The sequence below is a fragment of the Spermophilus citellus genome (genome assembly GCF_964194105.1).
Source record: "Spermophilus citellus genome assembly, chromosome: 2".
In the NCBI taxonomy this organism is placed as follows: Eukaryota; Metazoa; Chordata; class Mammalia; order Rodentia; family Sciuridae; genus Spermophilus; species Spermophilus citellus.
In genome coordinates this window covers 174819662-174839590 of record NC_138183.1, presented here as the reverse complement: position 1 = coordinate 174839590, position 19929 = coordinate 174819662, and the positions used below count along the sequence as shown (strand labels likewise).

Genomic DNA, 19929 nt, shown 5'->3' with positions numbered 1-19929 from the left:
TATAAGAGTTTGTGAGGGGAAAAGGGAAAAAAAACAAGGGAGAGAATTAAACAACAGCAGATGGGGTAGAGAGGGAAAATGAGAGGGAAGGGGAGGGGGGATAGTAGGGGATAGGAAAGGTAGCAAAATACAACAGTCATTAATATGGTATTATGCAAAAATGTGGATGTGTAACCGATGTGATTCTGCAACTTGTATTTGGGGTAAAAAATGGGAGTTCATAATCCACTTGAATCAAATGTATGGAAGATGATATGTCATGAGCTTTGTAATGTTTTGAACAACCAATAAAAAAAAATTTAAAAAAAGAAAAAAAAAGAAAAAAAATTTTGAAAAAATATATAAGCTTTGACTCAATAAAGTTTTTTTCCTCTCCTGTGAGATTTATATTTTTAAGATATGTATTTTTGATATATATATATATATATCCTATGAGATATATATTTATTATGTACATATAATATATTTTACTTCATACTTTGTATTACTTATGACTTTTAAGGAAGTTAAGAAATGGAAAATGTGCTATGTAATTTTTTATATTAACTCACATATTTCCCATTTCTATTGCTTTTTAATTCTTATCTTGAATACAAATTATTTTCTCTAATGACATTTTCTTTTATTCCGAAGTGCTTTTTTAAAAATATTCCTTGGAAGGCAATTTTGGTAGCAACAAACTCAGTCTTTGCTTTTTATAATATCTGTATTTTGCCTCTATTTTTGAGGAATGGATTTCTGGATTATAGTGTTGTCTGCTGGTTTCTCTTTCCCAGTACTTGAGTAGTCCCCAGTGTGCAAATGACAAATCAGCCATTAACTGTGTTGATTCTCCTTGTGTGTAATGAGTCTGGTTTCAATATTATTTGTCTTCTTTGGGCAACTTGACAATGATGTATCTATGTTCGGATCTCTTTGTATTTATCAAATTCCCCACTCTATTAAAAATAAGATAATTTCTATTGATCTGTCATCAAGGTCACTGATTCTTTTGTCATTTTGAATTTGTTAGTAAGCTCCTTAATGAGTATTTTATTTCATTTATAGTACTTTTCAATGCCATAAGTCTAATATGCTTATTTTTTTAAATAATTTCTGTGTCCTTACTGAGATTCACCATTTACTGAATCATTTTGTCTGACTTTCCTTTAATTCTTTAAATATAATTCCTTTTAGATGTTTGTATGTACTTTTTAATAGCTGCTTTGAAGTCTTTATCTGCTGTATTCTACCTTTGTGGCAGTTAGGAATAGTTTCTGCTCACTCTTTTTTTTCTCCTGACTATGAGTCACACTTTTCTGTTTCTTGATGTCTCTGCTAAATCCAACCTAGTATTTACTGTGAACCAGACACTGCTGAAAAATTGGGTTGCAAAGATGAGTAAATACACTGTTGCTGCCTCCAAGATATTTGTCCAGGGAGGGGTAGAGAACGGAAATTAGAAGTGGATGAGTGAATGGAACTAATGCTGATTGAGCAGCTACTGTATGTCAGCACTTGCACTACAGTTCTTATATACAGTTTTTCATTTAATGATAGAATGAAATACTATTTTCTTGATCTTCTTGTAAAATTTGTTTAAGTATCAGGACTATTCTACTATTTTAAAACAAATTTTATTGTTTTTTAAAAAATGCGTGACACTATAAGGGGGATGTGTAACACAATCTGATTCTTAATTAGTTCAAAATTTAAACAAAATTGAAGAAAAAAATTGCATAAAAAGATAGTTAAAAATTCTTGAGAGTACAGATATATATATATATATATATATATATATATATATATATTAAAAAGTCATTTCAACCAAAGATTGTGAAGTACAATCTTTGTATTTCGAGTATTTATATTTTCCTTCCCCTAAGGAGAACAAATATCTTCACATACTCAGAGGTCTGGTTCAAATTGGCCTGCAGAAAGTTTCATTTTTTCTTTTAGTTTTCTATTGTGTATTTGAAAATCATATAGATTTTGCACTCTGTAACATGCTGCTGTAGTATGGATTGGTTTGAGTGTGTCACCTATGGTTTCATGTGTGGGAGGCTTGGGCCCCAATGAGGTGGTGTTAAGAGGTGGTTGGATCTTTAAGAGGTGGAGCCTAGGAGGAGTTTTCAAGATTATCCCCTTCCCCTCATTTTGTGTTCCTTTCTTAACATGTGATCTCTCCCTCTCTCATATACTCCAGCCATTGTTGTGTCCTCTGTCACAATGTGGCACAGTAAAGGGGTCTTTTGCTAGAGACAGTGCTATGTTGTTTGTTGTTTGTATTGTTAGCCTCCACAAAAGAAAGAAAGAAAGAAAGAAAGAAAGAAAGAAAGAAAGAAAGAAAGAAAGAAAGAAAGAAAGAAAGAAAAGCAATCTCCAGTCTTTTCTCTCTTCTCCTACCCAAAAAGCAATCACCTTAACAGGTGCTTATAGTTTTTTATGAAGAAATTTATATACATATTTTTGCATGTGTGTATGCCTATGTGTATGCATGATCATATCTTAATTAAGTTATACATAATGGCTTAATCTATAATACTATGTTCTTTCTGTTTTTCACTTTTTACTTTCTTAGAGATTTTCTCACATTAGTACATTTAATAGTTGTGCTGTATTTCACTCTATGAATATGTAATTATTTGAGATGTTTCCAGTTTTTATATTTTGAAAACATTTTCAAGTATGTTTTTAGGATAAATTCTTAGGAGTGAAATTTCTGCGCATATATATATATATATATATATATATATATATATATATATATATTTTTTTTTTTTTTTTTTTTTTTTTGATGGGGTGGATAGGAGTTTACAAGTTGTCCTTCAAGAAATCACATTTTGTACTCTTCCACAATTTATGAACAAGCATTTCTTCCCAAATGTCACTAACCCTCAAAATTCCCAGATTTCATGGGTGGAAAATTATAATTTTTAAAAGCCCACATATCCTAGAAGATACTTAACTAAATGTATAGTTTATTTATTCTCTTTTATGGTTAATGTTATCAAACACTGTTTTGGGGAATGACTTTCAGAACAACTTAATATACTATCCATCCCAAATCACTTTGCTACTTTATATATATACTTTATTTTGGATCCCAAATGATGTTCTTCATCTTGAAAAGTGACATTGAGGATTTGCATGGAACTCTAGCTCCTCATTTCAGTAACAGCCATCAGCAACTCCCAATAATAATAACAGTAATAAGAGTAATAAACAGTATTACTAGTAATTTATTCAGTAAATTATAAATAATTTCTAGAAAAATTAATGTTTGTATTGATTTGTATCATACAATCAAAACAAAATTAATGGTCTCAATTGAAGTTTCAAGTCAAGTCGTCTGCCCATCCAATTTCCCCCAATTCTCTACCCTCAGCCTCTCCATAATGAAATTCAGATTATTCCAAACCATGCATTTCATTCATAAGATTTTTGAAAAAGAGAGTATAAGATAATGCCACTTATTTATTATTTTATTCAACAGGTATGTATTGAGCACCCTTCATACCAGACACTGGGGAAGATCCTGTGGATACAGGTCATGATAAAAGGAAAGCTGGAACTTGCTTTCATGGAACTTGTTGTAATGGTTTAGATAGATTTTAGGTGTCCCCCAAAAACTTATGTGTGAGACAATGCAAGAAGATTTAGAGGTGAAATAATTGAGTCGTGAGAGCCTTAACATAATTAGTGCATTAATCCCCTGATAGAGATTAACTGAGTGGTTACTGTAGGCAGGTAGGAGCTGGGTTGATGATGGTGTGCCTTTGGGGTATATATTTTGTCCTTGTTGAGTGGAATCTCTCTGCTTCCTTATCATCATGTCCTGAGCCACTTTCCTCCATCATACACCTCTGCCGTGATGTTCTGCCTCATCTCAGGCCCCAAGGAATGGAGTCAGCCATCTATGAACTGAGAGCTCTGAAACTATGAGCTGCCAAATAAATCTTTCCTCCTCTAAAATTGTTCTTGGCTGGTCTTTGGTCATAGCAGTGAAAAAGCTGACTAAAACACTTAAGAGTTTGACATGAGAAATTAATCAAGCCATTACACACACATATGTGTATAAGAAGTACATATATAAGTAAACACTTAAGCAAATACTAGGAATAAATGATGACCAGTGTTTATTGAATGGGTGCTATTTGTCAGGCACTTTGATAAGTGCTTTGTAGATATTGTATCATGGCCTCAACAACCCTGTGAAGTAGGTGTTAAAATTATCACTGTCTTCTAGATAAGAAGCTAAGACTCATGGAAAAGAAGTGAATTCCCAGATCATATAACTAACAAGTCATGGAGATAGGATTTGCTTCTAGTCAATCCAACTAATTTCAGTGGCTGTGAGGTTAACTACTGACTATCAGCTAGCTGCCCTCTCTCTGTATGAACGCACTTTAGAAAACTGACCTAGTCCAGAGAATTCAGGATTGCTTGAGTCAGACCAATCTGTAACTTGAAATCCATGGCACACATATTTGACCTTAATCCCAATACTACGGGGAGCCATAGAATGAATGACTAAGTAGGGAACAACATAATTGGACTTGAGATTTGAAAGATCACTCTTGCTATAGCTTGGAGAATGGATCAAGAAGCAAGAGATGAATGGAAACCAGCAAAGAAGTTACTTCAGAAGCACAGGTGAGAGATGATGGCAGTTTGGGTGAGAGTTGTGATGGTGGAGATGGACAGACATCGATGAATTTGAGAAGCAGCAGGAACAAGGTCTGGTGGTGGTTTGGAAGTCAGAGGGAGGAGGAGAAGGATGACAAGAAAGTTCCCTTTGCTTTGGCTTGTGGCATTGAGTACTGATGGTGACTTCCCCTGAGAGAGGAGGCAGTGACTGAGGAACAGGCTTGGTAAAGGAGAAGTAAAACTCTCAGAGAAAAGCTATGTTTGAGATCTTTTGAGATTTACAAGTGGAGATGTCAAATAGACAGGTATCAATGCAAAGATGCTCTTAGATAATGTCCAGGCTGGAGATTTAAGTTGAAGCCACTTGCGTGTGTGGCTGATTTGGTGGAACTATGTGAATAGGTGCCCCAAGGAGGAGGAACCAGGCAGGGAAGGAAGGAGCCAGCATTGTAGCTTGACATTAGTTTCATTTTGAATAAAAATTGTTTTTCCAATATGTTAATCAGTGTTATACTCTTAGCTCGTATGGAGAGAAAAATGTAAGAAATTATTTTAAAAAGAATATTTTTGTATCTTTTGGAAGCCATTCTTGAAAACACTGAAGACCTAATTCATTACATTATTCAATAATGTATATATAAGGTTTTCTTGAAAATATTCTTCCACAAATCAGTACTAGCAAAATGTCCCCTCTCTCTTAAGATATGGTTAAGTTTCCTTTAATGCACAAAGAAATAATGAAACTTAATTATATTAACCTAATATACATTAAACATATCTAACAATGTAACCTAAATATAACCAGAAATTTAGAGCTATACTTTATACTTTATTTCCTACTTTGTCTGTACAGGTTTTTTTCTGAGTTTATCAATATAGGTGTCTCTGACTTAATTTTTAAATATAATTTAAAATTAGTAAGTATTAAAAATACTTAATTTGTAAAATGATTCATATTCTTTTTAGAATAAAAGTCATTAAGAGCTAATATGTGAAAGAAAGTGAAGTGAATAAATAAGTTTTAAAAATAAGTCTGTACACTCTATTCTCAATAATTTGGATGGGGGCTGGGGATGTGGCTCAAGCGGTAGCGCGCTCGCCTGGCATGCGTGCGGCCCGGGTTCGATCCTCAGCACCACATACCAACAAAGATGTTGTGTCCGCCGAGAACTAAAAAATAAATATTAAAAATTCTCTCTCTCTCTCTCTCTCTCTCTCTCTCTCTCTCTCTCACTCTCTCTTTAAAAAAAAATAATAATTTGGATGGGAAGTCAAACACAAATAGATCTGAATGTGCCTCAGCCACATGTTAGCATTGTTAACTTAATCTATACAGTGGATATGAATACCTACCAAATCGAGTGGCTTTGAAAAGTAAATGTGATAATACAGAGTACCCTGTACAATCAACACATAGTAGGGGCTTAACAGCTGTTGTTTTCTTGTGGCATCCCTCTCCAAACAGAAAGTTATGTTTCCATGGTGGATTGTGCTGACAGATCACATTAGATTTCTGTTTGTGTCTTTTCTTGGACTTTCCTTGGCTACACTGATGCTTGCTGTCTTATTCGAATTTTCATTCTTGATGCCTTACATTTATTAGCATGTGGTTTATGCCTAATTCATGGTGTGGAAAGAATAAATTGGAAGAGTGAGTAAGTGGTGAACAGATCAGAAGTGCATCCAGTCCTCTCCGTCCCTCACCCTCAACCTTCTTTTTAATAACAGTCCAGTTGCTCCCAGTCCTTTGAGGCCCCTCAAATGCCACCTCCACAGGGAAGCTTGTGATAATTATAATGTGCACAGAGTGCTCACCAGCCTTCTACCCAAGTGGTTTTTGCACTATTTTTAGCAGTGCAGTTTCCTAATTGAAAAATCATGCCAGGCAAGCAAGATGGCTCACACCTATAATCCCAGTGGTTCAGGAGGCTGAGACAGGAGTTCAAATCCAGCCTCAGCAATAGCAAGGCACTAAGCAACTCAGTGAGACCCTGTTTCTAAATAAAAAATACAAAAATAGGGCTGTGGATGTGGCTCAGTGGTTGAGGGCTCCCGAGTTCAATTCCTGGTACCCAAAAGAAAAAGGAAAAAAAAAATCACATGTGATCCTAGTTTATAAGACAGAACAAGGGACTTCCCCGTCTACCTGTCCTAATCACTCTGTGAAGGCCCTTTACCTTGTTACAGGTCTCCTCCATCTTGCTACAGGTCTTCTCTGAGGTACTCTTTAATTTGACCCAAAATTACATTCCACACATGAGCATGCTTTTTTCGCCAGTGGTCCCGTGAGTTCATAACGTACTTTCTGGTCTGCCCCACAGAACTGTAAGATCCCTAGAAGCAGAAAGAGATCATACCCTTGCTTTCTATCTCTTGTGAGACCTACACAGGTGCAGAATGTAAAATAAGTCTTTAAGAACTGTTCATTATTTCTTCCTGTGGCTACTTCTCCTTCCTTCTCCAGTTAATACCAAGTAAGGTAGATGGAAATCTTTCTGTCTGGTGCAGTAGGCCTAGCAGAAAATCTTTATCATGAGCATTTATTAAGTTCCTATTTCTGGGTAAAGCACTGTGTACACATTGCATCATTCAGTTTTCTTCACTGTGGGTAGATACTAATATTTTAGTCTCACTGATGAACAACAGAGGCGTTGAGAACTGAAGTGACTTGCCCCAGGTCCCTTTGAAATACTTTTTAAATTGGTCATGTTTGATTCCAAAGCTCTGGTCCTGTCCACTACAGCAAGGGAGCTCTGTGTTCTAACTATGCTTTCTCTTCCCTTGGAAGGAGCCTTATACCCAGATGGAACATCCGGAAGGAACAAGGATGATGACATGGTTCCTCCTGGCAAAAACTATACCTATGTCTGGCCAGTGAGAGAAGAATATGCACCTACTTCTGCAGATGCCAACTGCCTGACCTGGGTGTACCATTCACACATTGATGCCCCTAAGGACATTTGCTCTGGGCTGATTGGCCCCCTACTGGTGTGTAAGGAAGGTGAGGATCCCCCAACCCCAGGAGCCTGTGCCTACCTGGTGTGTTCAAAGTGTGAACAAGATTCAGGCCTTGGTTCACTTTCTTTTTTTTTCTTTTCTTTTCTTTTCTTTTTTTTCCCCAAAATGCACTATTTAGTTTATTTTATGATATCTTGCTATTTCCCATCCACTTTAGGTTATTTATTGTGTTTTATTGTTTTTAAAGTACTTCTCTCGTTTAGTACAAAAAACATATCTATCTATCTATTTATTTTTTTTCTTTTTCTTTTTTTTTAAATTTTTATTATTGGTTGTTCAAACATTACGTAGTTCTTGACATATTTCATACATTTGATTCAAGTGGGTTATGAACTCCCATTTTTACCCCGTATACAGATTGCAGGATCACATCGGTTACACATCCACTGTTTTACATATTGCCATACTAGTGTCTGATGTGTTCTGCTGTCCTTCCTATCCTCTACTATCCCCCCTCCCCTCCCCTCCCATCTTCTCTCTCTACCCCATCTACTGTAATTCATTTCTCCCCCTTGTTTTTTTTCCCTTTCCCCTCACTTCCTCTTATAGTAATTTTGTATAACAATGAGGGTCTCCTTCCATTTCCATGCAATTTCCTTTCTCTCTCCCTTTCCCTCCCACCTCTTGTCCCTGTTTAATGTTAATCTTCTTCTCATGTTCTTCCGCCCTGCTCTGTTCTTAGTTGTTCTCCTTATATCAAAGAAGACATTTGGCATTTGTTTTTCACTTTCTTTTCTTGTTTTACACAGGATGTGCTTCTTCTTCTGAACTTCCTTTAAGACTTAAACAATTATTCTAAAACAGAAAAATCAATCTGACACTGTAGCAAAGGGCAATACTTCAGATTCTAAGACTCATCACATTCTTCAGCATTCTGAAGCAGATGGTTTTGTTTAAAAAAAAAGATAGAGAGAAATGAGCTGGGTCTGTTGGCACATGCCTGGAGTCCTAGATACTTAGGAGGCTAAGGCAGGAGGATTGCAAGTTGGAGCTAGCCTGGGTGGTTCAGTGAGACCCTGTCTCAAAAAAAAAAAAAAAAGAAAATTAAAAGGGCTTGGGATGTAGCCCAATGGTAGAGCATCTCTGGGTTTAATCCTTAGTACCACAAAATAAAGTCTACCTTCTTGAGAGATGGCCAGGTTTCTAAGACCATGACTGTGAAGAGTTCTGTTGTATGATTTTTTGTCTTCTATGTTCGTCATTTCCACCAAAGTCTTAGATCACTTTATATTGTGGTCTATCCTTGGGTATTTAGGTCTTTGGCAAGCTTCAGACCTCCCTGATAGGAAGGAAGGAAAGCTCACTTTGATTTCATTCACCTTGAACTCTTTACTCTCTTGAATGTACTCAACAGGTATTCTGAACAGGTACTCAGGGACAAGGACTGATGTGGATCGAGAGTTTGTTATAATGTTTACACTTGTGGATGAGAACCAAAGCTGGTACCTTGATGAAAATATCCAGCATTTCTGCACTAAACCCAGTTCAGTGGACAAAGATGATGCTGTTTTCCAGAGAAGCAACAAAATGCACGGTGAGTATCTTGTGTCCTCAAACACACGCCAGGGACCCTTGTGTTGCAAGGTACTACACAGGAGGCAAGATGCATGGGAATGCCAAACCTGGCTTGGCAAGATGTATAACTCAGTGATGGCAGTGATATGGGACATGATATACACTGGAGCCTGCACAATCGGAGGGAAGACAGGCAATAGATATGAGCTAATTTGTGTATGAAGAATGGACAAGGCTGTGGGAGAGATAATGGAGAATCTATGTTAAACTCAGGAAAGAATCAGTGCCTGAGGTGAGACCAGAGGATTGACAGAAAGGAGAATAAAATCTTTACCACATAATAATCCAACCTCTTGCCTTGTCCATCAAGCATTTTATGAGTGGCTGCTAAATTTTAAGATCTTTCCTGTACATGGGGTTTAAGTACACACTTGCGAATTTGTTATGTGTCCCAGGCATTCTTTGAAAGTGCAAGATTTATCAAGCATTCATTGTCTACCAGACTTTTTATTTGTTCAAAATAGTGAATTTCTGTAGTTACGCTGTCAGGTGAAACAGAAAAATTTCCCATGTCTCTTTTGCAGAGCAGTGGGTTAATGAATCATCTTAAGATGTTGGGGATCCAGTTATATTTTTCAGTCTTTTCCTAGAGAGTGCTAGTGAGCATAAGGGAAATCTTCAACAGAAACATTTCACTTTATTTGTTGCTAATGATCCCCATCTTCTGCTTGCCTGTCTCTCAGAATCATCCTAGCAGAGGCAGCCTCAATGTAGTCCTAAAATCATAAAAGAAAGGGAAGGAACTGAAGATCATCGGATCCCCCCACAACAGAACATCAATGACTTGTATAAAGTCAAAATGACAATTAGTGATAGATTGTTGCCTGGGAGAACCTGAGAGAATTCTCATAGCAAATAAAGTTTAATTTGGCTATGCTTGAGTCTAAAGCTGGTTGAGACATGATCGTGGGTACTCTATTTCCATTGTACAACATACCCTTTGTGGTGTTTGGAAACCATTTTTGGATGAATGAAAGTGAGGGAGAGGAGAAAGGGGAGGGAAACAGAGAAACATTGAAGATTGAAGTTAACAAAGACCTAAATTCAAATCATTGCATGATCAGCTTTATTCCTGTTCTTTACAAAATGGGAGTGAAGGTCTCAAATGTTGCTGGAAACTACTAGGGTAACATGATGGCTTCAGACTTGGTTACTCACATAATCCTTCCATAGTGTTTATTTTTTGAAGTGAGAATGCACCCCCTCCCAAAAAAAGAATGAATTACATAACCAGATATAGACCATACTTTAAATAAAAACCAGCCTGTGTGCAAAGAGGTGTTGGAAAACAATCAATCCTTCTTCAAGACTGGCCAAGGAGATTTGATCAAGTATATTTAAGAAACAAAACAAAACAAAAAACCTAATCCATGTAAGATGTTCAATTAATACAAGATTTATCAGTCAATTTATTTAAATTTACTAAAATGACTTAGAATTAAGTGTGCAGCCTAAGTCATTATTATCTTAGTAACAATACCTTTTTATCTCAGTTTGAATTTAAAAAAAGAAGGGATGCAGTGACTTTTCCTAAGATCTGAATTAAGTTCTTTACTGCACTGGTCAAGTCCTGGCTAGCATTTAGATGTTTTAAAAGCATTCAGGGCTGGCCTAATGGCATAAGCTCAACTGATAAGATTCTGCCCCACTATCATCTAATAAAAGCTGCCTTTTCCTCTCTGCTTTTTAAAGTAATAAAATATAAACATCTCATAGTGTCCTCTAACCATTTCCTTTCCTTTTTTATCTTAGCATGCTTTTGTCATTTAATTAATTATCATCATAGAAAAGTGGGGGAGCTAAAATGCCAAAACTCGATTCTTGTGTTCTGAAAAGAGAAAATTTTAAAGTCAGACACTAAAAGCCATGCAAAAGGAACGCAAAGTAAAAGCAAAGTGAGGCTTAAGCAGAGAGCAATCTCTAGGGAGAATCTCTCAGCAGAGACAAAGGAGACAATGCTGTCTCCAAATCTATTACTGTTTGGTGTTTACCAGAAGAACTGGGGACAACTTTCTGTACTCTTTGCCAATCAGGTGTTTAACTCCTCCTTCGTGTTGGGCAGTGGAGTTTTTGACATTAGTTGGTCCTGTCTGGAACCCTTATGGTGGCCATCCTATTTAGGGGGCTGTTGTCTACAAGTCAATCCCATGTTAATGTGGGCACTGGGCTCAAAAGCTGATCAGAAGTTACTTTAGTACACCTGCATTACTAAAAGACTCTTCCTTCCCAGACAGATGGAGACACCCATAGCCATAATTCCTAGCTTCACACCAATCTCAATGGACCCTGTCAAGAATTAATCCCATTAATTCTTTTCTTTGATGTATTTTTCCCATTAGCTCCTTTGATTCTGTTTTCTACAAATAAACAAGCACCCTTTGCTTTCTCAGCTGCTTTGAAAGTAGCTTAGAGAAGATCCTAAAGTGATTTAAAGTACACTTGTGACCTTGCTGTCCATTTCACTGCTCATTGCTAGCTATACCTAACAACACTATGTGCCAGTATTTCCTGCTTGGTTGCATAAGCCGTAAGATGAGCAAGACAGGTTTCTTGAGTAATGGAGAATCAGGCTAAATGGTGACTGGGCCATCCTGGAAGTGTGAGCAGGGCTGGCTTTATGCTTGAGCACATGACTACTCAAACAGAAGCTCCAAGGCTATTTTTAATGTGTGCTGATTTTCATCTTATGAGGTACTTTTCTCTAAAAAAAAAAAAAGACCAATACAAAGATTTTCGTTCCTTTCTAAGGCATTTTTTTTAAGATCCAGAATTTCTGCATGAAAACATTAGAAATGATCTGCACTGATTTCCCAGCTGTGCTAGAGTACATATTACCAACATCTCTGGTCCTGCTTGCCTCTGCAGGGGAGTCTCTTCCACTAGTGTGTTTTTGTTTTCAGCCCTCAATGGATACCTCTTTGGAAACTTCCCCGAGCCAGAAATGTGTGTTGGTGAATCCGTGTCCTGGCACCTATTTGGAATGGGGAATGAAATAGACATCCATTCTATCTACTTTTATGGAAACACCTTCATCAGCAGAGGGCATCGGACTGATACTGTCAACCTGTTCCCAGCCACCTTCCTTACGACAGAAATGATAGTCAAGAACCCTGGGAAATGGATGATAACCTGCCAAGTCAGTGATCACCTACAAGGTAACAGAGATGGAGACCTGTGAGAAGATGCTTAGAATGGTGTGGTGGAACCGCACAGCCGCTGGTACCTGTCTAAAGGCTTGCTGTTATGTAGGTTCCTATAGGTATTGTGTCTACTTAAACATTAAACATAGGAAAATACAGTGTGTATTGAGTTGGCATTATGTCAACAGATATTTATTAATCACCTCCCTAATAACAGGATGAAGGTGATGATGGAAAAAATGGTCAGAACTTCAAGGAACCTTCTAGTAGTTAGACATGGTTGGATATTTATGAAATGAGTAAAATGTGAAGCAGAATGAGAGAACACTCTTTGGGTGCTATAGTCACTATTTTGGATCAATTGCAGGACTTCTGAAGGGCCAAGCCTTGAAATGTGGGTGGTAATTGAGTAGATGAGCAAGAAAAGAAAAATTTTTCCAAGAATAAGAAACATGAACTGAGAAAAGCACATGTTCTCTTTCAGCGACAGTGAATAGAATGATGATTTTTTTTTTTTCAGCCCTGGAAAGTCCTTTCTAGATAATCAGGATCAATTCCCCATCCAATTCTTGAATTTCCTTTATAACAGTTCTTTTAAGTAATTATATCAGTTCATCTCATCTCCAGGCTACTTTATAAGTACATTCTTCCTAAACAGAGAAATTGACACACAGCATTCTCCAGGGCCAACCATAGGTGGATGAAAAACATTTGTTGATTAAATGCCTGTTGAAAGACTTGGTCCTGGTTCATTGGGACAACATAGAAGAGGTCCTTAGTTAGCTGGACCATGAGGTCCACACTAGATAGAGAACCATAAGTGAGAAAGCTAGGGAGGCAGGTTGTGCCCTGGTGGGAAGGGCACTGAATGATCAAGTGAAGGAGGTGGCACTGTGTCTGGAAAGGTAATTGTGATTCTCCTAGATCCTCAGGCACACTAGGCAACATACTGTGATCATTGCAGCAGTTTGGGAAAGTTGATATGATGTGTATGTGCAGAAAGGATTCTATGTGTAAATTTAGGCCACTAAAAGCTAATTAAGAAGCACCAATAACATTAGAATTATGACACAAAGGGTCTGGCCTAACATAGTAAAAATAGGAAGAGAAAAACGTGTTAGCTCAGAAATAATGTCTGATTAAATTTAGATACTACTGACTACACACAGTCACTTAGGTACAGAAATCCAACTGTTCAAGGCTGCTTTGATAGCACATTCTTTTTCCTGTTAACTGTATGCAACTAATCTTAGCATTAGTCAGCTGGGTTATTCGAGTGAAATTCAACTCAAGAGGTGATCAGTAGGTGTGTACCAGATACTGGTCTGGGAAGACAAGGATGAATAGGACAAGGTTTCTATCCTGAAAAGGCTTCATGCTGCTAAATCTGGGAAGGAACTCTCTGACCTAGGAATTCCAAATCTAGATATAACATCAAGAAAATAGGGAATGTTTGAGACTAGTGAGATTGCTAAATTTGACCAGTAGTTGTGGACATAAGCTGGCACTTGTGATATAGAATATTTCCTAAAATGTCCATTCCTTCAGAAAATAATTGTAAAAAATTAGAAAATAAACCAGGTGCAGTGTCGCATACCTGTAATCCCAGAGGCTTGGGAGGCTGAGGCAGGAGGATCACAAGTTCAAAAGCAGCCTCAGCAAAAGTGAAGCATTAAGCAACTCAGTAAGACCCTGTCTCTAAATAAAATACAAAATAGGGCTGGGGATGTGGCTCAGTGGCTGACTGCCCCTGGGTTTAATACCTAGTACTCTTCCCCCCAAAATTAGAAAATAAATACCACTCAATTTTAAAAATCAGTAATCAAACCCAGCAATATTGATAAACTTGTTCCCTCACTATTTTCTGTATCCTTATATATAAATACACAGGTCATTTAGAAAATAAAATTAGTCTGCTAATTATCTGTTGGTACTGCTTTATAACTTACTTTTCCCAAATATTGTATCATAACAATATTTCCATGTCAGTTAATACAGAGCTACTTCATAATTGCCAATACTTCCAGTGTCCATAATGAGGTGATTGCAATGTACTTAACCACCACTTTATTGCTCAACACTTGTATTTTTCTTCAACGTTTTTGCTATTATAAACAATTTGCATGTATGTTTGCAATTTTGTCTAAATATTTCTTTAGGAAAACATCCAGATTTGGAATTCCTGCCTCAGAATTTGATTTTTTTTTCAAAAAAATCTATATTTCTGAATTCCCTTTTAAAAATTGTTAATGTTCCACCCAGAGTGTTAGCAGATCTCGCCTCTACTCATCTGTCAACACTTTGAATTATTAGAACTATTAGTCTTTTTAATCTTTACCATGAACAATGGTGATGTTTGATTGCTATTAAGGTTAAGTTATTTTTTAATTAGTTTATTGCTGACATTATTTCTTTAATGAATAATCCATTTAAGCCCTTTGCTTATTTTCTATTGGAGATTTACTTTTTTCTTCTTTATTTTAAGAATGTTTTATATATGAATCTTTTATCATATATATTTCAGATATTTTACTCCTTATAATTTACCCTTTGTTTTAAATTTTGTTTATAGTCCAATTTTCTCCATAAAATTTTTAATGTTCCTGAAGTCAAATCTACCAATCTCTTACTATATGATTTCATCTGTACCTTAGCTGTGGTTTCCTTCTGTTCTGCAGCTGGTATGCTGGGACAATACAACGTTGGTAACTGCAAAAGTGGTGTTTCTCACCCCAAGATGAAGGGTCAACAGAGGCGCTATTTTATAGCAGCAGAAAAAGTTCTTTGGGATTATGGTCCCCTAGGATATGACAAATTCACTGGTCTCCAGCTAAATGCCTCTGAAAGGTAAGCACTCTTTACTGATGTTTCTAAGCTCCTCTCCCTAGAGGCATGTGCTAGGTTCTCCCTGTGATCTCATTTGTATTCCAAGTGCTGCTCTGATGACAAACAGCAGAGATGGCATAATGTTACTGCTGAGAGTGGGTGGAGGATTTGGTGCTTTATGAAATGCTGGCTAACTTAGAGCATGAGATTCTTTCATCAAACATTTCTTGAGTAGCTCCCATGCACAAATTACAATGCTACATGCTACAAGAACTACTAAACTGACAGAATGAATAAAGCCTTTCCACAGATGAAACAGACCAGTCTTGAAGAGGGAATGACACAGGACATTTTTCCAATGGAGAAGAGTTCCTCTCTTCCTGCTTTCTTTTTCCTTTTTTTTTTTAAGGTGAGCTCTTTGCTTTAGGGTGACCTACCATAAGTTATGCCCCCCTCTGTAGGCTGTAAATGCCCTTTTCTTCCCTGTGCAGTAAAATGCCATTTTTCCTGAAAGCCTGACTCTAATGTTGCCTCTTAAGTGAAGCCTCCCCTGACTTCTAAGTCATAATTAATTGTTCTCTAGGCACTCATAGCACATACTATTTTTCAAATTGGATCTGGAAATTCATTAAGTTGATGGGGACTCTGTGACTTACACAATCATGTGCAATGATGTCTGTGAAAGCACTAAAAATGTGCAATGTGATATTAAGAATGATTGCTATTACCCTATGATATATTTTCCCATTTGAGAGAATATTTAAGAAATTTGCTTTGTGATCAATGAGAGAACACCATGTGTTTTAAAATTGCATATTTCATTCATTCAAACATATGTACATACATTCTTCCATCAAACTGAAGCACTTGAACCTTGCCTAAAGAATTTATGGGAACCGGATATGAAAAACTCTTTAATATTAACATTCTCTATTTGCCAGTATTTTTCCAAACAAAATAATGAAAATTAGCATTAAAATTGTGTTTTAGCACCCTTCCAGAATCCTGGCATACTTTCTAAAATATGAAAGATTAGATTATATTCAGTCAATATTTAACATGATAGATGAAAGCTCAATGTACTAAATGGCATGCAGGATGCAAAGATGTCTAAGTGTTCTCACTTTATGTGGAGGAAGTAGCTGTGTACACAGGGCAAGAGAAGTAACTTTGCAAATTACAAATAAGAGTAAGTGAGTTTTTTGGGTGTCCAGAAAGAACAAAGATAGCCAAAGAACACTTCACAGAGGAAGTGTGATTTAAACAGAATCTTCAAGAGTGACAGAATTGATTTAAGTGAATAATGAAGAGGGGGGAATTTTAGATGCAATGGTAAGGGCAAAGCACCTACTGTACAGGAGAGAGTAAATACATCGGAATAACCAGTGGACAGGGGAATGAGCATTTGCCTAGAGCATTAGGGAGAGAGTTGGAATAAGCTGAATATAAAATGCAGAGGCCCTTTAATAATTTTGAACATTATTTGATTGGCAACTGACAGCAGTTGAATATTTGGGGGCAGGTATATGACATTGAAAATTACCATTTTGGAAATTAATGTTGCAGGAGTGTGCACACTGAGAAAAAAAAAATGAATGAGCCAGTGTACGATAGAGGATGCCGAGTGTGTAGTTAGGAGGTTCATATCACGTTCCAAACCCAAGATGATGAGGGCATGAACTGGGAAAAAAGGCAAAAAGGAGGTGCAAAAAGAGTGTTGAAAAGAAAGGCTATAACATTTTTACAAAATAAGAATGCATGAGATAAGGGTATGAGGCATTAAAAAAAAGAGAAAAGAAAAGCAATTTATATGACTGTAAGAATGATACTACCATTGATGGAAATAAGATAGCAGAGATGTAGTATTAGTCAGAGGTTATATTATTATATTTCACAACTTCAAAAAGTGTTATTTTATGTGTATAGTTTCTAAAATAATCCTCCATTAATTAAGTAATTGGATTAACTAGGCATCCCATTCCTTAATCATGCCAGATATCAAAGAGCTTACAATATGCAGAGACTATTCATATTGACATCAGCAAGAGGTGGAGGAATGCTTACTCTGCAGAGAACCCAGTTAGCTCTTTATTACTTTGTAGGAAATCATTTTGGGACTCCAATATTGGTAAGGAGTTTACCTGTGACTTCGTTTATTACTGGACCTCTGGGGAAGAAAGTGTAATGACTAAGAGAAAAATGAGCATGAGCACCATTCAGGCTGGTCAGCTCTTCCTAGGAATTTTGTTGTAACTTGTGCCATTTTTTTTTTTCTGGGGAGACAGGTGGGTGAGTGAGATGGATAACAACGTGAAACTCCATAATTAAGGACTTTGGTGGATATGTTGAGAAACTCAGCTAGATTCCTATGTCTTTCCACAGTAACTCTGCAACGTACTTCACACAAGGGGAAAAAAGAATAGGAGGAAAATATTGGAAGGCTCAGTATATAGAATATGCTGATGCAACTTTTACTGAGAGAAAGAGACCTTCTGGGACAGAAGCCCATCTTGGAATTCTTGGTACAGTAAAACCATCCTTTTGACTGGTTTTGAAGTGGGAGATGTTTCTGCTGGGAGTATACACCCACACAGAATGACCCTCCTGCTCCTATTCACTTCTTTCTATCCCTTCTCCTCCTCTTCTCTTTCTTCCTCTTGATATTTCCCAGGTCCAGTCATCAAAGCAGAGGTGGGTGATACCCTGCTCGTGACCTTTGCTAACAAAGCTGACAAAGTCTACAGCATTTTGCCCCATGGGGTGCTCTATGACAAAGCATCTGATGCAGGCCCAAATGTAGATGGTAAGTCTCAGCCTGGACTTAGGAAATAAACAGAATGAGTGAGCAAAGGATCAGGAGCTAGGCAGACCTGGTCCAGATCCTTCTCCCTTCCCTTACCAGTCCTGAGAGTGTGGACAATTATTGAAACTTTCTGAACTGTATTCTTCTCGTCTATCAAATGCAGATAATAACACTCACCTCATAGGGCTTTGGAAAGGAATGGAGGGAACAGAGCACAGGGTATAGCCCACCTTAGGTTCTTATGAAATGTTACATTCTTTTCTTTCCTGTCAACAATGCAATAAATCCAAAGTGAGCTATTTTCACAATCACTTTCCCTACTCTACGATGGAGAGTGTTCCTGCTACCTGTTGCATGGGATTCTGCTGACAAAAGCTGAAGGGAAAGTCTGATTTCCACTGTTTTGTTAACATCAAAATCTTAGAGCTTTGCTCTACCAGCAAACCTTTATTTCAAATCAGCATGGTATGTTGACCATCCCACATGGCCTCCCTCCCTTGGAGGGCAGGCAACACAGGCTCTCTGCACATACAAGGGGTAGCTTTTTTCCTTTGTCTTCAGGAATTGTTCTTGCACTCATGGTGCTACTTTGGGGAATCTCCTGGTTTCTCCATAGCTGTCTCCATCACTGCACCAGACATCACGGCTGCCCAGGATATTTCCTCATACCTGAGTGTGAGGCCAGGCCCAGTGGAGAGCAGACTTTGTGGTGATAGAGAAGGGATGGAGAAGGAAGGAATGGAGGGAGAATTCCCTCTTCCAGACCCATCTTCATCCTCTCCTGCCTCAGCAGTATCTCCTGCGCCTGTACTCTCTTCCTTGGTCAAAATGTTCAGAATGACTTTTTGTGTGTGGATACAGACGGAACAGCAGGGACAATAAAAATGGTTTTATTTTCCATTTTTTAACTCAGCAAATATGCTGGACACGTATTTGAACAGCACAGGACAAGATGAAAAATGAGTCTGTGGCTTTGTCTAGCAGAAGAGATTTGCTGTGTTCTTTGGCAATAGAATGTGAGAATCAAATGCACAGGCTTTGGAATCAGACAAACCTTAGTATGAATCCTGGATTTGCCATTTATTAACTTAGACTTGGATATTCACATACTTTCTCTATCTTGTAGTTTTCTGGGTTATTTCCTAGTTCAGTCTCCCATATTTCAAACTCTTTGAATGAAGTTCTCTTTCTTACCTTTCTTTGGGTATCTTCTATCATACCAAGTATATTTTATATAGAAGACACTCACGATATTTTATGGATTTGCATTTAATTGTCGAATAGCCTATTATCACTCTTTTCATATTTGCTAAACTGATATTTGAGTACAAAATAGAATACAATCTACAAAGATAATTCTTGGATTTAAGCTTCTGTCTTATAAAACAGCAGAGGATGACAGTGATCTCTCCTGGTAGAGAAAACAACCGACCTACAAAATACGTCATCACCAATGAGAGATGCTCAAGGATGAAGACCCAGTCTGACAAGTTTAATGTTCTTGGCTGTTGCTTTGAGTAACTGTTTGATTTGTATCCTCAGGATTTCTGAAACCAGGGGCACATGTTAAGCCAGGTGAAACCTTCACATACAGGTGGACGGTGCCAGAAAGCGTAAGCCCAACTGATGATGATCCCCCCTGCCTGACCTATGTATACTTCTCAGCAGTTGACGCAATCAAGGACACCAGTTCTGGCCTTGTAGGGCCTTTGCTAGTCTGTAAAAAGGGTGTTCTCAATGCTGATGGGACACAGGTAGGTCATCAAATGTCCCCAGGTTTTCAGAGTTGCATAAGGGAAGGATCAGTGATATGGCCAGAGATTAGATAAGTGATGCAGGGTCAGTTGCAAAAACAATTTCTCTTGAAATTCATGTCTACATAATGAGGGTTATTTTATTTTATTTTTTTTTTTGTAAATTTAATTTCTAAATATCCAA

At 37.3% G+C, this 19929-nt stretch overlaps 1 protein-coding gene across 1 annotated transcript in view; it reads left to right on the top strand.

The window, feature by feature from the left end:
* Positions 1 to 19929, top strand: part of HEPHL1 (hephaestin like 1) — a gene marked incomplete at both ends in the record, with an annotated part of 69616 nt that overhangs the window by 22615 nt on the left and 27072 nt on the right. Inside the window, 7 exons of the mRNA XM_081281205.1 lie at positions 7418 to 7630; positions 9002 to 9181; positions 12123 to 12377; positions 15041 to 15209; positions 17571 to 17710; positions 17860 to 17991; positions 19534 to 19745. Of these exons, the coding sequence (XP_081137331.1) occupies positions 7418 to 7630; positions 9002 to 9181; positions 12123 to 12377; positions 15041 to 15209; positions 17571 to 17710; positions 17860 to 17991; positions 19534 to 19745 (1301 nt within the window). The remainder of the gene's footprint in view (positions 1 to 7417; positions 7631 to 9001; positions 9182 to 12122; positions 12378 to 15040; positions 15210 to 17570; positions 17711 to 17859; positions 17992 to 19533; positions 19746 to 19929) is intronic.